This window comes from Molothrus ater, chromosome 3 (genome assembly GCF_012460135.2).
Source record: "Molothrus ater isolate BHLD 08-10-18 breed brown headed cowbird chromosome 3, BPBGC_Mater_1.1, whole genome shotgun sequence".
Lineage (NCBI taxonomy): Eukaryota > Metazoa > Chordata > Aves > Passeriformes > Icteridae > Molothrus > Molothrus ater.
The window spans coordinates 8,149,674-8,175,839 of record NC_050480.2 but is presented as its reverse complement, the minus strand read 5'-3'; the positions used below and the strand labels follow the sequence as shown (position 1 = coordinate 8,175,839).

The following is a 26,166-nucleotide window of genomic DNA, read 5'->3' as shown; positions in this document are numbered from 1 at the left end:
GAGCAGCGTTGCCTTATACAGTCAAAAGAAAAAATGAATGGCATGGAAAAGCTTGGGGATTTGTACAGGATTTAGACAAAATAGTGCCTGACTATTGGCAGGAAGGATAGGATTGATATTTTACTGCAAGCTACGTGCTTTTCTTGGAGATGAATTCAACATACAGTTGATGGGAGCCGTGAATATACTTGCAGAGTATTCTGATCAGCTTTATTAAAGCCTAAATATTTTGTAAAGAGATTGTTAGAGACTGGGGCTAATTCCCGGGTGGACTCAAGCATGCAGTCCTACAAGACACTTGTTTCAATAAAACGGAGGGTAGCAGACACCAGCACTCCTGACATGGACACTGCCCCTCCAGCCAGCAAGAAGGAGTTTTGAGGGAGCTAAGGGATGCTCAGACTTCAACAAGCACTTAAGCTCCTAATGTGCAGTAGATAAATGTGGCCTATCTTTGCCTTATTTATGCAATTACATCTCCTGTTTGGTTCATGCATGTGTGATATTAGGAGCTGTGTTCCAGTGTGGTATCAGAAACGGGTTCTTTCAGTCCTGAGTGGAGGAGTGTTAACTTTTACAGTCCCAAAGTAAATAGTGCCCAGTGTGTATATTGTCAAAAAATTAAGCAATACTTCGCTGTGAAAGACTACCCTGCTTTGGATTCTCTGGTATGACTTAACAGGTAATTAATTATGTTAGGACAAGGCTAATGTTGCTTTATGCCATTTTACAAAATCAGGGGAGTAAGAGGTGAACAAAAGCCTTAGGGACAGCCAGAGCTCTTGCAGACCCTGGAATCATACAGGACTATAAAACTGGCCTTACACACACACTTGCACAAGGCTCCAAAGGGCTGTGGGCACAGAGGATCAGCTGAGCCTGAGGAATCCCACTACCCTACTGAAAACTTGCACGCAGAATGTAGTGTATCATCAGCACTTTTATTGATCACTGCCTTTGGTTTTACACTTTCACTTCTGCTTGGCACAGATTTGCTTCATAAATCTGGATTTATTCCTTCACTTTATTTTATTCCTGTTAATCCTAAAAGTAAATCTGTCTTTGGACATTTTGGCTTGAATATTTAGTGCAATATTTGGATTTGAAAAGAAGCAACCTTTGATATGATCTTGACATTAAGGATTTTGGTGCTCGGAATCTGCACGGTAAAACCAATCAAGACAGGTTTCTGCTGCTGACATAAAACTGGGAGACTCTTACAACTAGGCAGTAACTTCTGTCCATTGTCTGTTATTTTCAGAGATAAGCTTTGCAAAAAACAACTTGCAAAAATTTATCATTGTAGATTGCCTGGGATAATTTGGAATTCAGTGCGGTTACATTGCTTCCTCCAACACTGGAGCAATGGGATAACTGTTTATGATAAAAATGAAAGTTTAACACAAAATTACAATTCCTTGAGAATGAAGCCCATGGGACAGACTGCCAGCTGTGCCCATAGGTGGGAATAGTGATGACACCTCTCCCTCTGTGATGCTGCACGAGAAACAGCAGCATGACGGGGCACATACATCAGCCAAGCACGAGGCTTCTTAAAATCCTTTAGATTGGATTCTTAAAATCCATTGACCACTGCACGTAATTGTGCCAGTGATGCTGCAAATTGGTTTTTGCATTAAGTTGCAGTCATTCCTCATCCTGGGAAAAAAGGAAGCACCAGTGAACCCTAAGGGCACCAGTCTGGGAGTATGAAGGTGCAATGGGTGTGGGATAAGGGAGTGACGGGGCAGAGTTTCTTGTGTCTCCTCCTCCCAACACAGGTGATACTATATTTACTGTGGGAGCTGGAGAACCAGCAAAGGGAAAACCTGCTGCCCTTTGTGGTTAGGGTGAGCCCCCAGAGGCCTTTGTGACCCTGTGTTGATTTCTTCTACCCCATTGGTTCTTCCCTCTCAGGATCTCTGCTGGTCAGAGTGACTCTGAGATACGTACAAGCTTCTTTTTCCCAGCCCAGCAGTCGAAGGAGGAGTCAGGATTTTTCTGTTCTCATTCTCAAGGTTGTTTATTGTTTCTTATCTAACACATTCTTTCTCTGACTCACTGTAGGTCTGTCTGGCAGGTTGGGTTGAGGCACACTGACCACCTTGGGGTGGTGTTATCTTTTTATACTAAAAACTACGTGCACATTATTTACCATAACTTCCCAATACCTATCACCTATGTTAGACAGTGAGCTTCTGCCTTAAACTAATCCAAAAGTGCCAACATCACAGCAGAAGATGGAGGCCAAGAAGAAGAAGAAGGAGGAAGACTGGACATGTCCAGATTCCTCCTTCTTGCCTCCTGAACCCCCATTCTAAAAAGCCCAAAAATCTATTTTTCACCCTGTGACAAAGTAACTATAATTCTAATTAAACTCTCTTGACTTGTAATTCTTCCTGTAAGGGTGGTAATTTGCTCCATGGGTCAAAATCAAAGTCACAGGTGTCTTGGGCTCTGTGCCAAGGTCTCTGAGCCCCCCAGGGCAGGGGCTTGAGTCCTCCAGGGCAGTCAGAGGAATTTCCTGGGTTCTGACACTTCTCCTTTGCTCTGCCCCTGGACCCTCATCCCATTGGTCCCAGGGTTTTGTCCCACCCCCTGCCTTTCCCATATAAACTCTTGTTTTCCCTGCCTCCTTGGAGCTCTTGTGCTTGGCATCTTTGGTGGAGCGTCCTGGTCACAATAAAGGTTTATTCTCTCTGGAACATCATACAAGGCTCTCATCTCTTCCCCCTTGGAATAATTGAACAGCTAGCCAGTGTGAGCAAATGTGGATGCCATGGGACAGAGAGAGAGAAATGGGAAGCGTTTCTCACAGCGGCTTGGGAGAATTTTTAGGGAGTTGTAAGGATGTGGTAACTTGTTAAGTATAAGCAATCTGCAGGTGGTGTTTTTGTGCTTTGTCTCTTTGTTCTTCTCAAGGACAATGTATGAGGAAGGTGCTTTTGTTGACTAGCCAGTCAAACAGAATGCATCATTTCACTCTATAAAAACCACGCGGTTCTCTTGAATAAAGCCTCCTTTGCTCTTTCTACAATCCTGCCTCCTGCCTGCTCCTGTGTCATCCTTGGCACAACAGTGACAAGCAAAGGACAAGTGCCTGCGCCCCTGAGCTGTCCTTCTCAGGACACTTCTTCAGGAAGGTCATGGCACCCTTAGCACCGCTCCATCCACTGCAGCATCACCTTGTGCCATCACTTTTGGCTGCTTGAAGGGCTGCTTGTTTGGGCCCCGGCATCGTGGCACTCAAGGCAGAGGACTTCTGATTCCAGCTTTACCAATGCAATTCCTTTTACAAGCATGCAGTTATATCATACAGAAAAATGTATTAATTTAGGGTATGGAGTTACAGGTAGTACAGATCTTGGCTTGTCTGAAATCCTGAGAGCTTTGTCAAAAACTTCAGCAAAGCCAGAATTTCCCTCAATGTGTTTCAAGTTTGCTTGAAAAATTCCCTATAGAATTTTTTGCTACCAAAAATTTTTTGGTACCAGGAGATCCTTCAACTGGGTTTTTGATTAAACTTGGAATTTGATAAAATTCTAATTTAGTTATGCTCCAATTCAGGCTGATAAGGATAATCCTTTGAACCTCATTGTACAATATAGTATGGAAGACTGGTGCAGTAGGGCAAAAAATGAGTGCAGCAAGTATAAAGTTTAGCAAATTGTACATCAGTGAGTTATTCTACTTTCAAACTTTGGTTTTTTAAACTTATTGTCATGCCATGAAAGAAGTAAGAAACTGTGCGGGTAATTAAATGTTTGCCTTGGGGGATTATTTGCAGTTAATTAAAGCCACACGATTTCAGCACATACCTTTCCTACAGATTATTAAATTTGGATCAGATATTAACAACCTAGCTTTCTACTTATCCATCAGAGATTACTTTTGGACATTTTCAGGAACAGAGTTTTACAGGGGCATCCTTGGGTATATTGTAACATTTGCTCAGTAATGTTGTTGAGGGGGACCTTCCAGAATTTAAGCTGTAAAAGCACTGTCAAAATGTAATTTATTATCACGTGCTGTAGATCATTTGGCATCATTACTTACTTTTTCCATTGAGCAGGACTTTAGAAAGTATCTCACATGGGAACACAAACACTGATTATCTGTTGCTGTTGTTACAACCTGGAGTGGGCTTATCCCTGTGGTTTGTGCAATGTCCAGTTAGATCAGCACTGGTTTTTAATGAGGTTCAAAGAGAGCTCTTTATCCAGTGAAATCTGTGAAGAGGATGAGCAAAATCACTAAATCACACTAAATCAAGTGTCTGTGTTGCTATATTACCTGAATGCAGTGGAATTATGCATTATATATTTCTCCATCCCTATGCAAAAACTGGCTGTTGTCAGAAAATGCTGTTTGATGCAACAAAATAATGCCCTGTGTTTATGAAGACCCCAGATAGCACAGCAGTTGGACTTTCTGCCAAAATGTAATTTAAGTCTCACTGTGGCACTGCCCAAGCATTGTTTTGGGCAGTTCATTTTGACAGTCTGCCCCAAAAAAGAAAAGCACTCTTGGCTATAGTGACCTTGGGAGCTTTGTCATCAAGTGACATGAGGCTAGGATTTGCACAGGGATTTATGGGGTTTATTGTTTTTGGAAAGATTTAAAGTTTCTGTAAATTCAACCATGAAAAACTGTTATTCTAAAGAAATAATAAACCACTTTATTTATCAAGTAGGTGGTTTGTGCTATTTCTCATAGATTTGTGCCGCTCCACTCATTAGGAATAAAATTCTTGGTAGTGCTGCTGATTATTCTTATGCATCCTTCTTTGCCAGCTCCTGGTTTAAGGTTTGTACTGCCAGCAAAAAACTGCTCAGTAAGGGTAGGGATTCTGAAATCAATTTGAATAATTGGAACCCACAAATACACTTCTGTAGTTTATAAGACTGTAGTTAAACAGATAGAAAATTGTCAGTGTATCAAAATGCCAAATATGAAGCTGGCACCTAAGAGCTCCTCTAGCTCAAATCTACTTTTCCAGCATGAAAACTGCTTCAGGATTTATTTTTTTGTTTGATTTTTCCCTCAGATTCCCTAAAAGACTCCAAAGGCATGCAGAAGGGTGATTCAGTGCATCCTGTGATGTGTGAACAAGATCAAGCCAAAGGTAAAGTTTTTAGTCAAAGTTTTTTAAGACAGACATGATGAACCAGTGTGAAACCTGAGTTCTTCCAGTGTCAGCACCCAGTGGGTTTCAGCCTGGCTCTGCCACCTTAAGGAAATGCTGTTGGCTAGTAGAGGTTGTGTGTCAGCCAGTTGTGGGGTAGTAACCCCTGATGCTACTGGGAAAGCCACGTCTCTAAATAGGTTTAGCCATAGTGATCCTGGGTGCATAGCACTGTTAGCATGTTGTTATTGTGGTTCTGAAAGCCTGTGGGGTGTTTCTGTTCCTTCTGCTGACCATCAAGTGCCAGCACTTTACAGCAGCTCCTATGAGAAACACTGTCAAGGCTGAGCTGCAAAGGAGGAAAAACTCCAAGTGCTGCAGGGACAGTTTTGACCAGCTATATAACTAACTTAATGCTTAGTACTGTTAAATGGTATTTTCATATATAAAATGTGTTCAACATGGTTCACTTACTAGAAAAAAAAAAAAACAGTGCTTGGCTTAGAACTACCATGCTGTGTCTAAAGTTCACGTTCTGTTTTAATGAATTTAGCATTGCCTGCATGCAGAACCATCCTGGTACCATTTTCTGTTTCTTGTGTTAACAGCACAACAGGATGTTTCTGCAAATGAGGAGATAAAAACTGGGGAAGAGTCCCAAGATTCCTGCATGGAAATAGAAGGTATTCCTTGTGTCTTGAGATCAAAAAGCAAGATTAACAAGCAAAAACGCTAAGGTAGAATCATGGAATCATAGAACGTCCGGGATTGAGGGGACCTTAAAGATCATCTAGTTTCAACCCCCCTGCTATGGGCAGGTACACCTTCTACTCAGCCAGGTTGCTCAGAGCTACATCCAGCCTGACCTTCAGCACATCAAGGGGTGGGACATGGACTCTGGGATTGCAGTGAGTCTCAGTGAAGATCCATGTTTGGAGTAAGTGCGTGGGATTTTGTGCCTAAATCCCAGAAAGTTCATCATCTTCAAGGCTTTGCTCTGAACTAGAGCCCCTTGGATTTCCTTGGACAGCTTTTTTATTTGTACTTGTGGAGGAAAAGATCCTTTTCCTCTGCCAGTGTTTTTCATGGTAAGGTCTCTAGTGGGTGTCAATCCTTTCATGTCCATTCTGAAAAGCTTACTATTCATCTTTTTATCAAATTTATTCAGATCCTCTGTTGAACCAAGAAGGCACAACAGAAGCTGAGATTCCTTTGATACTTGGTGCAGAGGAAAAGGAAGAAGGAAAAGAAGAAGGAGGTGAGCCTATTATAAAGCAGATGGAGACAGAGAATGCTGCAGGACTCATGTTATGCTTTTCTATAGTGAGGAAACATGGAAAGGGCACAGAAAAGAGCTCTTTTTCCCCCTAAGGAAAAATCTTTTTTTGTCTTATCTTTGAGTGGAGTTTTGATATATTGGACTTGGATTTCAGTAGGAAGCTAAGTGCAAAAAAGTGCACACTCGGGTTCAAAAGTGGCATTTAAATGCTCTCCTCGCTTTCGGTTTTTTGCATTTAAGCCCATAATGCTGATTAAACAACCAATTTATGTCCATGTAAGTATCCTTATGTTCACATTTGCTAGAAGCATTCTGAGTATTTAAATAAATGGGTATGATAGTTATTTGTGAGGTCATTAATAGAGATTTAACTATTAATTTAACTAATAATTTAACTATTAACTATTAAGAGTAACTAAAACTAGTAATTCTAATGAAGAAACCAATATTTGGTGAGAATACAGAGTCTTCTGAAGCAGTAATTTTTTTTATGGGGGTAAAGTATTTAAAACCTTGGGAATGCTGTTGCAAGGAAATGTGCAAATGTAAGTGTTGGATGCTCCTGGGAACCCTGCAATCATCTCACCATTTGTAAGGGCATGTGGTTATATAAAAAAGAATGTATTATGTAAATAATTCTCTCATTTTAAAGTAACTGCTAGTTAATTATATGGTCATTTGTAGAGCCCAAGGATTAATTTTACAGTTCCAAATTAAAATGCAGACATTATTTTTATTGAAAATTCAGGTCAATACTAACTGTGTTTTCCTAATTATGAAGTCCTTTTCTCAGCCACATTGACACCAACTTAATTGCAAACCTGTGTTATCAATATTGACAATTTTCTTCGCTGCAAAGCCAGGTTAATAGAACCTCTTTGTTCATATACAGCTAAACAATAGTTCCCTCTTTGTTTTTTTAAATTTTAATTGTCTATCCAAGCTGAGACTAATCACATCTCCTCGTTATCATTTGTGTTAATGGTATTGGTTTTGTGCTGTGTTAATGATGGTGAAGGTAGAATTGATAGAATTCTTATGTTCAAATTTGGGTAAGTGGTACCACACTACCTCAGCTGCAAACTCAGATTATACATACAGGCTCACTCTGATTGCAAGTACCAATGCTGTCATGTTAATCTCCTCCAAATAGAAATTATTTACATAGTATTTTATGCATCATCAGAACTAAATTGGAAAAAATGTACCTTCATTATTTGCATATTTTCTCCTCTTTACTTCTTTAGTGTCCCCAACAGCTCGGGACTGTCATTTAGTTCTCAGAAGAGAGATTGCATTTCAACATCTGTGCTACTTACTGTTAAAATATGCAGTGTTAAGGAAAAGCAGGTAATGTCAGAAAAGGGCTGTTCTTGGCACCTTTTCTGTTCCAGCCCTTGATTTAAAAGTTTTAAATACTAAGTAAGTAAAAAAGTTCTTGCTAAATATTTTGGAACTTGTTCCTACCTGGGGGTCTCAGGTGTTGATACTGTGCGGGATTCATCTGATCCAAAGCTTGTTGAAGTCCATAGAATTAGTGTCATCAATTTAAGTGATCTTTTGGTAAGTTCCATGATAGGAGGAGGTGTGCTGAGTGTGTGTGTGCAGGATAACAGCATAAATATTCTGTCCAGCTTCTTCCAAAGGTACTGACTTTGGCACAGGAAAAATAAATGGGTGCTCTTGCAGAGCAGGAGCAGAGAAGGAAAGAAAGCGTTTCCCTTGTCTTGTTTTCATTCTCATGGGTTTAAGCACCCTCATAGCTCATCTTGCTGGTTGCTGCTTGTTCTGATGGGAACAAATTCTACCACATAGGTTTTGAAAATTTGCCATAAAGTGAAGTGGGTCTGGACAAAAAGAGGTAAGAAAAATAAAATCAGCTGAAGTTCAGACTGATAAAATAATATATATTTTCCAATGAGAGATTCCTCTTAATGGAAGGAGATTACCTGGCATTAAAAAGAGATTTAATAAGTGACACTATTTTATGTAACCTGAGTGCTACCTCCTAAAGTAATTCAGCTGAAAGTTTTCCAGCAGCACACACAGTACATTTGATATAGGATGAAATACTGTATTTTTGTGTAAGAACGTGGGGAAAAGGCTAATGTGGGACTGCTAGTCCTGTTAAACAGAAATTCATGGATCTCTAGTTGGTTTGACCCATTCTGGATCTATATGCATAGCCAAATATAGCAACTACTGAATTCCAAACTACCTGGTCTTTCTGTTCTACATGAGATTTTCTTGTGCTTGTTTTCAAACTCATCCCAGAGCAAAGGGTAGCATGTATCTGCCTCTCTCTTCTCTCTGTCTCACTGGGAGCATTAGATTCTTGGGAGTTATCTGCAGTCCCTTCAGTCCTCAGAACTGGAGCTGTGTAAGCCACTAAAGTACCAACAAAGTCCCTTTTCCAACCTGAAGCTGGATTTCTGCTCAGTTACTGATTGCAGCTTTGAAGCGTGCTAGGAAGTTTTTCAATGGTGTGGTTTTCCATGGAAAAATGTCTGTTTCTTGATGGTTTAGAGATGTCTCAGTTTACATGAACTTCTGACAAACCACAGGTTATCTTCTGATTTAAGTGTGCAAATTTTACTGCCAGCTCATCTCTGTGTTTTGGGGTTTTTTAAAGCTTGCAGGGTCCTTTCTGTGGAGCTCATTTCACTTCACAGCTCTAGGGTCATGCTGTAGTGTGAATTCCCAAGGAGTCCCAGATCCTGGTGCTTTCAAGGTTCTGGGATGCTGGGAGGCCAGAGGAATGAAAAATCAAAATCTTGGCAGTCACACTCCTAACTCCCATTGCCAGCAGTGAGAGCCCAGCCAGATTACCCTGAAGAATATAACAATGTGAGGCACTGTGTGTTTCATAAAAACCTGCTGTTGCTTTTTCCAAAATCAGTAATAAAATATCACATGTGCCAATTTATTCCCTTTTTTCTACTGCAACTTGAAGTTATATATTAAGAGGGAGCAGCTGAAGAAAAAAGGCAAGCTAAGATGCCTTTTTCATTTTTTTTTCCAACTACTATTATTCACTCATTCTGGTTCACAAAAAAATAATGAAAATCTATGTTTCTTATAAGATTGGGGAATATTCTCAAATCCCTTTATTAAAAACCAGAGCAAGTGGTGATCACTGACCTATTTGCTGACTAGGTAAGTGTACACAGTTTTAGCAGACCTTTTTGGCAGTGCCTTTATATGTACACTTGGAAGTGGTCCTGCTGTGTTGTAATGACCATGCACTCAGCACTTATTTGTAGGTTTAATCAGCACATTTATTCCACAACACAATTTGCAGCACATGGAAGTAAATGCCATATTTGTGTGAATATGCAGCCAGTTTCTCCTCTGAGCCCACTCTCACCTCTGTCATCTTATTTCCCCTCTCTTTCTGTCTCCCTTCATTGAGACATCCAAGATGATGATTTCCCTCACTAATCACCCTTGGAAGTCATTTGACTCTTTGAAGGGGTAGGTTTTCTGTCAGAGCACTGGAAAATGAACAGCTATTGCTGTTATTTCTCTGGTTTTCTCTCGTCTCTATTTGGGCTGAAATATTTTGTCACCTCGTGCCAGTTTGGAATATTGTTTGAGCTTGACATGGGATGTTTCTCCATGTGAGCAACATTAGAGTGGCTGTGTAGAACCCTCACCTTCACCATGAGGTCAGGGGCAGGCTGGGGGAGGTTTCCATCCTTTGCAGTGCATGTGATTTCCTTTGTCAATCTTCTGATCAGTGCTTGTTCACTCTGAATTTGAAGTCTGCCTAAAATTTCAGGTTTGAAGTCTGCCAAGTTCTGTTCTAGCTAAGCCCAATTTTGCTCAGCAGTCTTTGTAACAAGAATAGCTGTAACCTGTAACTCTGTAGGCAACACTTTGTCCATTCCTCTCTTGTCCATTTTGCTTTAGCAGGAGTGATAATTTTATGGTGTGATCTTGGAGAGAACTAAATATTCCAAAGCCTGGGGAAAAGAGCTCTAATGTTTTACAGCTCCAGTCTCAGGCATTTATAGGATTTTTGTATGCATTGGTACAGTCGTAAATAATGTCAGAATAATGACTTTGTTATCAAACAGTCAAAAATTTCAAAATAACATTGTGGCTATAGAGAAATGAAAGAATTCTTGAGAAAGATCTTTTTTGGACAAATCTGACATTTTTATTACTGATTCATGGCAATTTTATTGCTTAACCAAACTCCTTTAATTCTTCAAGTGGGAAAGATGAGACATTTTTGGGAAAAAAAAAAAAAGCCTTCACTAGAATCATTAAATAGGTAATTTCACTTTGTTTGGAAAGAAAAAATTACTTTGGATTGCTGTAGCTTCTAGACTACTTCTAGTATAAAGGCTCCAACTTCTTTTATTCAGTTGCTCAAAGAGGAGAGGAAAAAATATCCTGAACCAGATACAGTGCATTTGGTGTTTGATAAGAACCCATACTGAATAGATCAGATGCCATTTTTTGGGCTGTTACAGCATATTCAGATGCTAAATATTAAATACATCTTTAAAATCCTATTCTAACACATACTGATGTTTGGCAAAGCAAAAGACAAGCGCACCACTGGGCTTTTTTGCAGAAATGCTGGAAAAGCTGTGGAAGCAGAAAGCTGCAAATGGGAATTTAAAGCTCTAGGCTATGCAGAGATGTGGGCTGTTGAGAAGCAGTAGGTGGGACTGCTGGGAGGTGTGCAGAGAGATTAGCAATGGAAAGCCTAAAAGGTACCTCACCTATGAAGCCTCTCTTTACATGCTTTTATTTTCTTGAGAACATCACAAAACTCCAGTGAACTTTTCATCTGTAGTATCAGCCAGCTGAGGAGATTCTGTGACCAGATTGTGTTTGCCAGCCCTCTGTGCTGAGTTTGTGGTGGTCCAAGGGCTTTTTGGTCTGTATCGAGCACTCTGCCCTCCTGAAGGCATTATAGCTGTGGCAGAAAAGGATATCCAAGTCATTTCTATGCCAGGTGAGGCTTACCTGTGTGGGGGTACCAGTTGTGGGTTTCTCTGGGTCTGGATTGAAGGCACCTGAGATGGTAGTTCATGTTCTGACTCAGGTGTTTGTTATTTCTTATCAGTAAAACAGTCTCACAGCCATGAGTTCAGCAGCAAGGCACAAAATGGCCAACAATCTCTTGTTACAAGGTCTTTTAAGACTAAACTATCCAATTAAGAACTGACACCTAGATTATTTTCCTTTTCAACCCAATAACTGATCCCAAAGAGCCCACAATGGGAACTTTTCTGCCCAATTACAAAACATCACCCAAACCCATGAAGAAGGAGGAAGAAGAAGCATGAAGAAACAACTCAGGACAACACTCTGTGCCCTCCATCTTGCTTCCATCCACAACATACTCAAAATCCCAAAACCTGAATTTCCCACCAAGTGATTCACCTACACTGCTCTCTAGAACCTATTTCACATTTTTGTGGATTCTGGTCTATTCTGGAGTTTAGGAAACTTTCTCCATGAGTGAGGGTCAAAGTCAGTGCTGCCCTGGGGGTCAGGGCACCCCAGAGCAGACAGAGAAATATTCCCTTTGCTCTGCTTACACGTTGCAGGCTGCAGAGGAGGAGCTCTGGGGCTTTGGCCCCACTGTTTGTGTGGGGGCTTTGTGCAGTGGGAGCTGTCCAGGCTCGTACATCAGCAGAGGCTTCACTGACGGTGCAGGATGGGGCAGCAAATGGGATGCAGAGCCCTGCAGGGCTTTCCTGAAGGAGCTTCCCTGAGGATGCTGTGCAGCACTGTGCATTGGCAGTCAGGGTGGTTATTACACTGTCAGTAGTCTGCTCTAGATATTGATTTCAGTCTCTTGAGGGGGAAAAAAGTTGTATTTATTTTCCTGCCACAGAAAGAATCTGTTTCTTTTCATTAGTCTCCATATACCAGTTTCTAACCTGAATGTACATTTAAAAAATAGATGGTGCAGGATTAATTTGAAGTTTTAATTATTTTTCATCCCTTGCAAGGAAACATAATTTATTTTTTCTGTGTGCTTTTCTAATAAGAAAGTAGAAAATGTAAGGAATTTTCCAGCTTAAACGTTTTGCTTGCTGTCACAGTCACTTTGTGTTACCAGACATGATGGTAAGGGTAAAACAAAAAAGCCAAAAGGAAAGAAAACAGGAAAACAACAAGAGAGAATACTGTAACAATGATAGTGTTTAAGGTTTATTATCTCTATTTGATTGTTTTCTTCATTTCATTTTACAGTAAGCAGAATAGAAATAGTATTATGAATTAGCATTTTTTATTGCATTTAAAAATATCATCTCTTTGTTCCTGCTGAAAGTGTTGACAATGCAGCCTTTGTTTAGTTTAATTAACTTATGTTACAGCAGTGAATTGAATCACACTCAGCATTAAATAAGTAAAAGAAGCTTAAGAGTGCTTTTCCATATGCAGAAAATAAAAAGAAAGAAGAAATTAAATCCTTGAAGATGCTGGAGGAGAAACTGGATATTTTTAATGAAATATATTGAAGTGCCATTTTCATTTTGATTTTCCATGTTGGGAATGCTAAAAAATATGAAATCATCAAATCCCAGTGAAAAGCAGATGCTATGATGTCATTCTTAGTCCTCATATGTTTATAATAGTATTACATGATATTGTATGTTTTTTACTTGTGACCTACAAGTCTTGAAGAGCTTTAAGATTCTGATAAGGCCCTTATCACATATGAAAATTGGGGAGATAATAGAATCTGTATTCCAAATGATGGGGTCCAAGTCTACCAGGCTTTGGCTTTAGCTCACCTCTCCAGAGAGACAGCAGTGCCTTATGGAAACAAAGCATTTATCTCTTTCAAACTCTCTCAAACCATCTCAAATAGCACCTAAGGAATGAGGGAAAGGAATATGGGAGAGTGTCTGACATCTCAGAAACAGTTTCCTGTAACATGTTGAAAAAGTAGGACTCACTGGCCAAGGACTGCACTGTTACAGATGGCAGCATAGCCATCAGTATTTCTGGAAATAAGCTTAGAGATAAGGCACCACTTTAATATATATGTACAGCTTCAGAGGTATCTGTTTGAGCAGTGAGCTTAGCTCCTGTGTGCCACAGTAAGAAATTCAGTCCTAAATTAGAATAAGCCCACCAGAACAAAGGAGTGCAGGCAGTTTCACCAGGAAACAATTTGATCTCTCACAGAGAAATGTTATGTCTTTGTGCCATCTTCTACAAAAGGAGTCTTTGTTGTGTTAAGCACTGATAAATTTTAGATTCTTACCTCTTTTAATAAAGTTTGTTTATGATAGAATACACTCATCCAACTGAGCTGGCTCTGGAACTGGAAGTTCTGTGCTCCCACTTGCTTAGGTTGTGGATGGATGTATCACCTTGCCCAGGTTGTGGCACTGTTAGAGCTGTTTCAAAAATTCAAATGGCCACACACTTAGGGCAGCAGGGAGTCAAACTGCATTTAACCAAGGATTTTCACAAAACAGAGTGGAGCCCAGCCATAACTGTGTGGAAACCACAACCAGTGGGAGTGGAGAAGGTATGATTTGGGGAACTTTTTTTTTTTCTCAAGTATAGAACAGGAAGGAATTAAAAGAAAACACCATATGCCCTAGGATTGAAAGATTCTGTGGCTTGTTCTTTGAGGAGTGGAAGAACATTTTCACTTCACTGATTATTTCTGTAGTTTTGCCTAGTGCTGTGGTGAGGAGTAAATCTGGTTCTCATATGAGAAGGGTGGCATCTACTCACTCCATACTGTCACATGGATCAAGAGAGACACTTTTTGATTCAGCTCTGTTCTGTTTTCTCTTCTGTTGTGTATTCCCACTTCTGGCTCTGCTAGTGAGGTACACCATGGCTTCATGGGTGTCCTTGCCTCCTGTGCTTGGAGAGGGAGGCCAGAGCTGTACAAGAAGGGAATGCTACATAGTGAGGGGAAATGTGTGTGCAGCCTTGTGAAGTAGAGGTTGCTTTGCTAGGGCATGACTTTAACTGAGATTAAACCTTTCTCACTGCAGTTGACTCAGTGCAGGAAAAATCCCACTCAGTCTCACTCAGATCTTTGAAGCATAATGCTTTCCTCTGGATTTTCTCTTCCTTTTTTCTGCACTTTACTCATAACTTTTTGGCAGCAGGTTTTCTGTCCCCTCACCTTTTCCTAATGTGGTTGACAGGTGAGCATTCTTTTGAGGTCTTGCCATCTGGAAGGAGTTTTCCTCTGCTTGGTTGGCTTTTATCACATTTTGCCTCCAGATGAGCATGCAAGGTCAGCATCACCAGCATACCTGGCCCATAGTATCAACCCAAGAGCCCTAAACTGACCTTGTCTTTAGCCACTCTGAAAGATCTACCAGGGAGAGAGCTCTTCCCTCCTAATCTCTGGGGCTGCATCTGAATCAGGCAGCAGGGTCATCCCAACACGTTGGTGCACAAGTGCAGCTCTTTGGGACTTTCTGTTATTTCACAGAAAGCTCAGCATCTCCTTTTTGGGGTCTTGCATGATCTCTGAGGAGCCTTTCTTGGAGCTCTCCCGTGTGCTGTGCATGTGCTCCTAGCTGCAATTAAAGCAGTGCTCTGAATTAATGGACTGTGAGTTGCAGCTGCAGACAGTCTATGGGCAACTGCAAAAACACTTTAGTTTTGTTTTTAGAGATCCAAGAGAAACATGAAGAGCATTGGAATGGTGGGGTTCTTACTTGTGCACATGCTTCAATGCTTATAATGTACTTACTTGATTAACACTGGACCTTGCTGAAACAGTTGCCAGTGATTTTCCTCCCATGTTCAGAGTTGTGACTTCTATCCTGAGCTCTAAACTCTGTTGCTTTCTACAGCCAGCAAATTTCAACCAAAAGATGACCTTCATTACTGCTTCACTGTTGCAGGGTCTTTACACCGAAATTTTGGGGTATATAAGCCCTTTGACTCATTATTCCCCTATGTGGATGTGCCTTTACTGTTAGTTTGTTTGTTCTGCAGTCACTGTGCCAGTAATCAGAGGTCAAAACCTCTTTTATTCTATTTACATCATCCTAAAACCTCTCAATACTTGCATTACTTCACAGCCCTTGAAGGACAGCATGTCTGCACATTCAGCATTTCTCTCTGTGGAGGAAATATGCAGTCACTTTCAGGCTATACCATTCTTACCTGGACAGAAAAATTGGTTAAACTCTGTTCTGGATTTTGAGCAGAAAAAGTCAGTAGTCTCTTCATTGCCCCCTGGTTACAGCTAACAATGGTGTAGAGTCAGAGGGGTCAGGGTGGCAAATTCACTGTATCAGGGTTTGGAAAACATTGAGATTCCCAATTTGTGGCCAAATGCTATGACAGTGACACAGTTACAGCTACACAGTGTTTCATCAAGTAGAGCACAGCTGCTGGACATGTTTTCACTGTCTGACAGCCTGAAATGTAGCACAAAGGTGTCAAATGAGAACAAATGGAGATACCTCAGGTGCTTCAAAATAAGATGTCAATATGCTGAAAAATCAATGCCTAACTCCAGGAACTCAAGTCAAGGAAATTAACTTGCCTGATTCCTCCAGCTATCCTAGCTAGAAGGAAGATTAGCAGGAAGCTGACAGACTGAGCAGGGAGCACAGCTGGGTCTGAGCATCACCCCCTTTTCTGGGGTGCTGGTACCTTAGTATGGTGCCTCCATCAACCCAGCTGGTCTGGAGAGGTCAGAAAACTGAGAAGAACTTGCTGTTATGAGTGTGCAGCAGCTCCACTCCCTCTTGTTTTGCTCTTTCCTGAGCATTGAAAGGTCTCTACAGGTGACACATCCTCATTGGTGCTGTCCCAGTAATGAGAGGGGCTTCCCACACAGTTGTCTTGCAGGAATCTCTAAGACACAAGGATCAGGGGTGGAACCCTTCCAGCATTAATTCAGATTTATTTCCAGCATGCTCTGATCAGGAGGGTATGAGGCCAGAGTAAGCACTGGCATGGTCCCTCTCCCTCACTGGGGTTCAGATCCTCTTTGCTCCAAGTTTTGCATGGCTGCTGCCATCAAACCTTAGTTAAGCCCTTGGCCCTTCTTCTTGTGATCTCACCTCACAGATCCATGGTGGTTTGCTGTGGTCCTTTCCCACACACCCAATTCTTCCTGTAGATATCAGGAGCTCCTGTGGATCCTGGATTGATCTAAACAGCTGGATCACCACAAGAGACCAGAGCTGTGCTCTCATTTTTTGGCACTTCCTCCTTGGGACAGCAGATATTTTACAATTACCCTCACATGAGCATAGCTGACAGCTTCCACACTCATCTTGGATTGGTAAAGCTGGCATCCTCTGTGGGTTTTGTTCACCTCTCTGCCTTCCAAGGCAGTGACTGTCCAGTGTGTGGTAGGTACAGCTGTGGTGGTCTTTTAAAACTGTTGTCAGTGTTTTTAATGCCTGTATCATCATAAATCTGCTCGCACATAGAAACCTGAGTCTTGAATTGCAGATGACTGAGGTTACTGGGGGGTTGCTGACATGTCTCAGAAACCACACAGTTACTGAGTTACAGGTACTGCAGGCTCCCACAGCTGGAACACAGCTGGTTTTCAGGTAAATGTCCAAACATTTGGATGCTTTTTGTAGCTTGGATTTGAATCTTCTGGCAATGCAATATGGGCAAGTTTGCTTTAAAAAGAAAAGAAAGTTAAAGAAAAAAGTCTTTAAACAATATTCCCAGTACTGCCTGCTTCCATCATGGCATAAAATAGATTTCCTGGATGCAGTTCTGCTTGCAGATCCAGCTGGCTCTTGAAGTGTGTGAGCATGAAAAAGCAGACCATAAGAAATATATCTTGTACCTGTCTAAAGGAACCCAAGTTATCTTAGAAATGGATGCATACAGAGATCACAGAATCTGCTCATGAAACTGTTCCCTCTGGCATGAAACACAGCCAGTGTTTAACAGTACTAAGTCAAAAGTGTGATGTTTAAGACACAGGAAATCTTTCCAAAGTGAAAAGTATTTTCAAGGGGAGCCTGGGGGAGAGATATTCATGTCAAGATTTGGCTGTAAAATATGGTTAATGCCATTTGTTCTTATCACAGTTGCCATGGGATATTTAACCACCAGAGGTGGTTAAATATCCCATGACCCGAGGCTGATATCTGATCCTGGAAGCAGCAGTGCCATGCCATGTATGAGATTGCCAGAACCATTTCCTTCTTGTAATGAGGTCTGCCATTCAAGGACAGATACAGGATGCTCTTGCCCAGCTTGTGAATCCAGCTAGATCACCAGCACACAGCTGAAAAAACTGGAGAAGGATCTGCACGTAGGAGGGAAGGAAATCAGCTACACACATTCACATTCCAAAAGTGAGAATGAGCACAGCAATGCTTTCTGGCAAAGCTTTGGTCACAGCTTGGGGTGTTGAAGCCAGTTTGCTCCTTGCTAACCTGCACCTGTAATCAGCTGGATACATATCCGTCTCCTCCAAGAGGAGAAGGCAGGATGGCATTGGCACTTTGTCACCTCACAACTGACAGAGTCATTTAGAGCAAAGATAGTTCAGATTTTGCTCCAGTGTGTGAAGTTTGCCCTTTGAATGTTGTGATTTTTCTCTAGCTAGTCTTAGAGGTAAGAAAACACAGCTGAGCCTTATCCAGGCCTGAAGAGGCTGGAGCACATCAGCTGCTTGCCATATTGCTGGAACACCTGTGGCATTTGCTTTGAAATCTAAATGCAGGCTGTTCACCTGTATTGCCAAGTACAACAGAAGCTTCCTTCTGGCTGGCAGGGCGGTATTAATTTAAAGAGAACACCATCTGTGAAGCCTTGGAGAGCAGCAGTCAGAAGAAACAGGCAGAGAGGTCACCAGGAATAGTCTTGCTCTCATCTGGGGGCCTTGCCACCTGCATCTATTACCCATCATTTCTAATTAGCAGATGTACCTTGGGGAAAGCTACTCGTTTGCTTTCCTGAAGATGCTGTTCTTATTAAGAGAGATGTTGTTTTTGCTGAGCCTTGTGAGTTCATTTTGTGAGCTTTCACAGGGTATTTAGGGTGGTATGGTCTTGGCAGCCCAATAATTAAGGAGTCCTGTACCTCCCTGCTGCAGACTGCCCCTTGTCTGTCCCCTTTCTTCTCAATGCTGCTACCAGATGGTTGGAGATTTTTCACCCTTTCAAAAGCTTTTTATTTCCCCGTCTCATCAAGCACATCTCAGCAATGCTTAATTAACCTAAGGCTTTTCAGGCCCCCTTATTTGCCCCCAGAAGATAAGTTAAGGACTTGAACATTTTCAATAGAGTGCTTGGAAAGCAAATCCTTAGAGGCAAGTCATAGGTGCAGGAGAATGTTATTTAGTGTTATTTGGTTGTTTACTCTTTCTTCTCTCTCTTCCTTCTGTCTGTCCTCTTATCCATACATCCTTCTGCCCAAGCTCTTCTTGTCCTTCAGACATTCAGGGATGCCTCTTGTTTTTTGGCAGTGGTTGACACCAGCTGATGTCTGGTACTATCCAGAGAGCTCTTATCCTTGGGCCAGTTCCTGAATACAATTGTTTTTAGCCTGTTTTAATCTGTTTAGATCTCCTGAATAAAAAATGGCAAGTATAATTAGCTGAATAATTAATATAATTTTTTAACCTGTTTTAATCTGTTTAAATCTCCTGAATAAAAAATGGCAGATATAATTAGCTAACCAGTACTAGGAAACCATTGAGTTAAGGTGTTTTGATTTATGGTTTGGGATTATTTTTTTTGCCTGCATAATTCCCACACTTGCTTGAAACTAACTTGTAAGCTTTATTTATGAGATCAGAGCAGATGAAATGAAAGCCTGGTTAATTAACAGAAAAATTTATTTGCATCTTGCTTTGTGTTGACATTGAGCATCATTTGTTTCTGCATTGTCACATACACTCTTTTATTATTAATCTGTAAGCTGTAATGTACAGCTGCAAATGAGATTTTAAAAAAAAAAAACCACACAAAGCACAACTTTTTTCCCTTCTTCTCTCCCCTCCTCCCTATAAAACATGAGAGCTTGCTGCTTAACCACGTGAAGCACAGATTTTCTGTGGGATTCCAAACACCTCAGAGATAACTGTCACATAATTTTGCCACACAATTTAATTCAGTGGCTGGTGGTTTGCATTTACAGGTAGATGAGAGCATCCAGCCACAAGGTGTGTGCATCACTAGAATTAAATGCCTACTAGTTTATCTGCTCGGGAGATAAATATTTATACATCATTAAAATGGTGAGCTGTATATACATGGAAATGTCCATGGATGATGGGGGGAAATGTGTGAGGTGGTTTCCTTGCAGTCACAGAGGATGTGACCTCAATTACTGCAGTTTTCTCCCTGCCACTTTCCTTCATGTTGTACATGAAGTTGTTGCTGCTGTGTGCTCTCTGCCCAGAGGAGCAAAGTGCCTTATCTAAGGCTAGATTAAAATGCTCTTCACATGCCTTTCTGATTCTTGGCATTTTTTAAGCCACTGAGGGAAATAAAATGCAAAGAGTGTGTGTAAATGAATGCATGGTGTAGGTTTGTGTCATGGGGGAGTGTTATCTCTGTAATGGTGCTCCCCCCATTTCCATAACTCAGGCTGTGGCTGAAGAGGAGCACGGCTCCCCAGGGTATTTTAACATCCCTGTTTGCAGACCACGTGGCAATCTTTGAAGTGCTAATTGGCTTCCTTTTAAGCCAGTTGTTGCATTTTTCTTTTCTACTTGTTTTCCACTAAAAGGAATGTTAGTATTTTTATGATGGCTGGCGTTTAGTGGAGCTCCTCTGTACAAAGATAACAAATGAGCTATGTGACCTGACATTCTCCCTGGGACTGGGCTTGGAACAAAGCAAGCCAGTGGCATTTCAAAGCCTGCCTTTAAAGTAGCTGGTTATATACTCTGTTTATCAGAATCACTAGGAAATGCCATTTCTCTGGTATTTTGCACCTTCTCTTAATTGCCTGGGAGGTGGAAAAATCTTTGGGCAAAAACTTACGGCAGGGGTGTTGGAACTAGATGATCTTTAAGATCCCTTCCCAAACTATTCCATGATTCTGTGTGCCCAGGACCCAAAGGACACATATGCACAAAGCTTGAAGATGCTCCATGCTTTCTGTATCCCTGTGCTGTCCAAGAGCTTCAAGTGGTTGGGTCTGCTGCAGGCTTTTGGAAAGAAGAGCTGAGCTCTAAACCTTTGACAGCAGCTTCTGCAGGTACTGCAAATTTCTGGGCAGGCTTTGGAATTGACATCTGGATTTTCCTCTTCCTGCCCTTCTGCTGGGAGTTGCTGAGGAGGCATCACCCAGAGCAGGAGGGGCTCCCCAGCTGCTCACTGAGCACCCCTGCTGCTGACAACATGAATAAATCAGAATTTGGAGGGTATGTCCAGAGGAAAGCTGGAGGAAGAGGCAGGGGCCTGGTCCAGCAGCTGAGGACACCAGAGGGAATGTCACCCAGCATCCCCAAAGCCTTGCTCATGAGGTTTGTGATCATGCTGTGTTTCTGCAAAATACTTTGTCTTTGATCCAATGCTCTATATAACCAGGAATTTTGTTCTGGCAAGAAGGCAGCTCTTTTCCCCACATTTCACAGATTTCTAGTTTCTGGAGACTTCACAGTTTTGTTGCTATAAACCATCACCCACTGAAACTGATTGGCCTGCTAGCAGCCCTTGGCAAAATTTTTGAAATAAATCCACCTTTTTGAGGCCTGATATTCAAATCACTGCTGTGCTCCCCTTGGGAGGGATGGCCTTTTGTTAGAAGCCTTGCTCTTTCAATGGAAACCTGCTTTCACATGGCCACAACAGCAGTGATCCAAGGAGTGGACTGTGATGATGAATGTCAGAAAGCTTTGCTACACAGGCTTACTCTGGGGAAGCCATTCTGGGCACAGAATGTGATCCATGGCATGGGATCCAGTTCTTATCATTTCCTTCAGCCATTTGCACCTTTCTTTCATATGTGGGCTGTGAAAAGAGCTGGATTAATTCAGGGTTTGTAAATCAGAGGACAGGCAGAAATAAATGGGTCTCAACTTTTAGGCTTGCTATAGTAAATATGCCATGAGATGAAGAGTAGATAAACTGAATTTAGAGAACTTAAATTTGGGTTCATTTTCATTATACTTTCTATTGTAGGTTAATGGTTACACTGTTAAGTTGTAGCTTAGAGTATGAATTGCTCTCTGTTAAGGAAATGAAAGTTAAGTGAAGATTTTTTCTGATAGGAAATATACAGAAGGATAAGCAGGGTCTTTTTACCTATTACTACTCTTAGTATTAATTAGGACTTTTACTATCATTAATGATTACAGCTGTATAGTCCAGTCTCTAAACTTAAACTGGAAATACCATGGCAAAGTGCCCTTCACAGTTTTCTTTATCCAAGGAATGCACAGCCTAAATTCCATTATTTTGTATGCTCATCAGCCTAATTGAGGCATCCCTTTCATGGACTGCCAACACAGTGGCACCACTGTCTCATACATGGATTCTCTGTGACCAACCAGCTTCCTCCTGCTCTGCTGCTTAAAAAATAGCTTGCTTGCCTCTGCCAGAAGTGCTTGTGTCATCAATGCCCAGTAAACACATTCTTAAATGCTTCCTGCTGGGAAGTCAGAAGCAGTTCCTTCTTGTTCCTCCCTCCATGAAAATGTCTGGCAAAATTGAAAAATACTCATGTCCTTTTAAATTGAGGAGGGTTTCACTTTTCTTTTGATTTTTAACAGCAGTCTCGTAGCTTCAGTTTAAAGTTTTGGCAAGAGCCAGCGACTTTTCTCTGGAAATCTTGGGCTTCACAGGATACATTTGTATGACTCTTTGAAAACATGACATTTCCCACTACACTATCTGTTCTTTTAAACCAGAAAAAAAACAAAGCATAATTTGATTCAGAGAAGGTTCTATTAGAAATATTTTCATGGACTACACATGTGCCTTTGCAGTGGGTTCCCTGTACAGCAGGACCAGCCCCTGCCTGCAGAATGCAGTAGCTGCAGTGGCTTTGTCACAGTGTCAGGGCTTCTGCCAGTCTCCAGCCTGAGCTAGGCACAATACTTCCAAATTATTGCAGGTTTTATCAGGCTGAGGATCAGTGGTTGGGTCCCTCTTGAGATTTTCAATCAGTTCTCACCATTGTCACAGATATCCAGGGTGACTTGAAACACCCCTTTAAGGCACAAGGCTTATTTCTTCCCTACCACCCCAAGTAATCTCTACACCTGTTAAGTAAAATGCCACAGACTTTTTGGACTTAAAGCACATCTCATGTATGGACCTCTTTTTGGTGCTTACATCAAAATACCTGGGCAGCAAAGTTGGGAAGACCTAGATTTGCTATGAGCTATAAACTTTCCGGGCAAAGACCAATTTTCTGCCTAAGAGACCCTCCCCTTTTAGGGTCTGTATCATTTAAAATAGGTTCTGTGTGAAGAGAGCCATGCAAGGTGTTTTTTTCCTGTATTTTCTTAGATACATAAACATCCAGTGCACAGTTGTGAAAGAAATTTGTTTGGTCTCTTTGGATTGTCAGATTGATGTATTTTACTGCACTGAAGTATAGTAAAAAATGGAAATTGTACAACTATGAGCCATCTAGACTTTTAAGCCTACTCAGGAATTCAAGATATATCTGAAAAATATTTATATATATTTAAAGAAATACAATAAAGCTTCTTTTTAAGATGGTGAAATTTGCTATTTTCAGTGCCCAACAAAACCAAGATTCAAGGCCAGCGACTTAATTCTAGGTGACACCTCTCCTAATCCTTTATGGCTTAATCCTTCAGTTTTATCTGTGACTCTGAGGAAATGTCTGTCAGGGCTGAAGTCACTTGCATCAGGAGATTAGCACTTCTGCATTCTTTTTGAAAGCTTCAGTAGCTCCCATGAAAGTCAGAGTTGCCAAGGTATTTGTGGAGTCTGTGGGCAGTGACAACCCTTACACCAGCATACAAATTCCTGCAGACCTGGGCCATGTGCACATTTGTAGAGAGCACAAATGTTACCTCTAATTCTCACCCTTGTGCTGTGTGCTGGCAAAAACTCTGTGATACCCTCCCTCCAGCTGTGGTATTCAAGAAGAAGAGGGGAAATGTTGCTGCTTTTTGACACAAGGCTGGAACCACTTTGTCAGGGTTTTTTTTTTTATTATTATTATTATTCCTAAGCTCAAAATACTTGAAAGATGTATAATGGAAAGGCTCTAGGCATCTGCAAGTTCCTAAGCTAAGAAGGTCTTATGAATAAATTGTAAAGCATAGTCTGAATCCAGCAACCTGAAGAATTTAGCTTAAGGAAGTGTTAGTGTGTGAGTGTCATCCTGCTTTAGCAGGACAGAAGTCTGCCACTATCAGCTGCTAATACAATTATTCTCCTCTGGTTTAATTGGTAGAGGTCTTGACTTCGGTGCCAAGATTGCAAACACAAACCCTTCTGTTTTCTGGCACCCCAGAGGAGGGAGCTGGCATTCCAGGAAGGGCTGAGTACTCCAACATGCCAGCCTGGAATTCAGTATTTTCTGTGGCCTGTGGTATTTCTGAGTATCCCACAGCCCTGGCTGCTACATTCTGGCTGACCTTCAGGACAGCTCTTTGGAAGGAAAGAGCTCATCAGTTACAAAGAGGATTTGAGGAGGTGTTACTGAGGATTTGAGGAGGTGTTAGTCTCAAGGAAAATTATAGTTATCTTTTTAGACTCGAGTCTGCTAGTTTTCATGATAGACACCAGTTTTATTAGGAGTTCTACAAATTCTGTTGAGGGAAAAAGAATGGAAAAGCCAGGTTGTTGGTTATCATGTCACTTAGCTTTCCAAGCACAGATTAAGGAGGTGGTGTTATCCTTAGTGCAGGGAGAATTGGCATGGATTATTAAAGTCCATGTTTAGGATTCAAAACAGTTGCCCTGAATTTCAAAAATGCTGAGCACATCCAAAACACTTTATGAAGTGAGCCCCCTTTGAAGCCAGATGGAGCTGCTGGAAGATTGAAGCTTTTGAAAAAAGGGATCTAAAGTCCCTTTGAAAGTGCTCCTAACATTAGTCAGCTATTGTTGAAAATGCTGACCTGTGTGTGCTGGTATCTGGAACAACCTCTCTGTTGAAGATAGTTTGATGGATAGAGGGGATATGATTTCCAGTGCTAAAGGGAAAAATCCTGCATTTTTTTGAAAGTGTATTCCCTGATAAGAAACATACAGAGACAGTTTTGTCCTCCTCTTTTCCCCCCCTCTTTTTTTTCTTAAAGACTTTTGTTCAGACCCTGTGTTGTATGGTTTTGGCCTCCAGTTTCTATTTGGTGCCTTGAGGTATAACAGAACTTTGAGAAGTTTTCAATAATATGGAGCAAAGGCAGGATGGTTGAGGACAAACACGTCTCAGCTTTCCAAAACAAGTTGCTCTAGTTTTTACCCAATGTCACAGTAATGATCTAGACTGAAGCCAGCCTTGGTCTAACTTGCTGTTTGAATTTACTATCTTTTGAAACAACTGAGTGTCTGATGTATGTGAAACCTTGTGTAAATTTCTGCTCCCTTTTCTCCTGCTTTTAAAGTTGCCAGAGTGACCAGTAACAGCAGGGTGGGCTTCCTCAAACAGTGGGAATGAGGCTGTGTGAGGGAAGTGTTGTTTGGAATACAGTGCTTTGGGAGACAAGCCCACTGTACATGCCCCCTGCACCTAAACTGAGCAGAAAATCTCATCAATCCCAGGACCTGGGTGTCAGAGATGATAGATGCCAGAGCTGATGAACTGACTGAAGGCTTGTCCATAGCAATTTATTGTAGTTCTGATGCTTGGTACCAGCTTTTTTTTGCCTACCCACTCCTACTGAGTCCTTGCACAGGGTTTGAGCAGAGGAAAATGCTGCCTCTCTTAAGTGTCCTGCAATCAGAAAGCTGTTCTTGGTGGTGCCTGCTGACTGCTTTTTTAGGAGACACTGAAAAACACAGTGGCCTTTCTCTTGCAGTTACTGCTGTGCTCAGGTTGTTTCTTAAGATGAGGCAGGTAGTGAGCAGGAACCGAGCCAAATCACTCATGAGTTTCACAAACAGCAGGGGAAAAATGACAGAATGGGAAAGAGAGGTAGATAATCATACAATTTCTGTTCCCTTCACTTGTTGTAATGCTACTGAGTGTGCTGTCTGCCTTATTTGCAGGCAGGGATGGAGCATAAGTGCTTTGGAAGCCATTCAGGACAGGTGATCTACTAGTTTGATCACAACCAGGCAACATTTAGTTGTGTTAACAGCCAGAGGGATGAGATGAAATTTTCTGGGTGCTGCATTTCAAACATTCTATGCTGCAGGCTTCTTCTCTGATGAGAGGTTTCACAAAAAGGGCATCTGGAAAACAATGACATGGCCTTTTACACATTTTCCAGACTAAAAAAAAAAAACAATCAAAAAGGCTTTTCTTAAAACAATGTACATCAAGAGCCTGCTGTGTGCATCTTTGTCCTGGTTTTAGAGAGAGAGACAAAATACACAAAGTGCTCCTGTTGGACACGAGTGATTTGAGATGTGCCATACAAAAGTTTGTATGGATCTTATGGACTGTATTGCTGAGTGACAATCCTCACTAGCCTCCCATTCCCACCTTTGGAGAATGGTGGGCACAATGGGATTTTACTAACAGTATGTTTAATAAAAGGCTGGAAGGGGATAGGGATGAGCAGATCTTAGACACTTTTAAAATGCATTTTTTTAAAAATTGCCATTCAGCTTGAGCTGGGAATAAAAGTGTCTGGGAGCAGCATGATGCCTTTAGGTACATTTGTGTGCACAAACACAGAGAGCTGAGCTGACACACACTGCACTGGAGG

At 41.4% G+C, this 26,166-nt stretch overlaps 1 protein-coding gene across 4 annotated transcripts in view; it reads left to right on the top strand.

Annotated features, from left to right (window-relative positions):
* Positions 1 to 26,166, top strand: part of MACROD2 (mono-ADP ribosylhydrolase 2) — an 851,816-nt gene that overhangs the window by 809,617 nt on the left and 16,033 nt on the right. For all 4 annotated transcript variants that reach the window (XM_036379362.2, XM_054514164.1, XM_036379361.2 and 1 more), the window contains exons 14-16: positions 5,048 to 5,125; positions 5,734 to 5,808; positions 6,294 to 6,383. In XM_036379362.2, the coding sequence (XP_036235255.1) occupies positions 5,048 to 5,125; positions 5,734 to 5,808; positions 6,294 to 6,383 (243 nt within the window). The remainder of the gene's footprint in view (positions 1 to 5,047; positions 5,126 to 5,733; positions 5,809 to 6,293; positions 6,384 to 26,166) is intronic.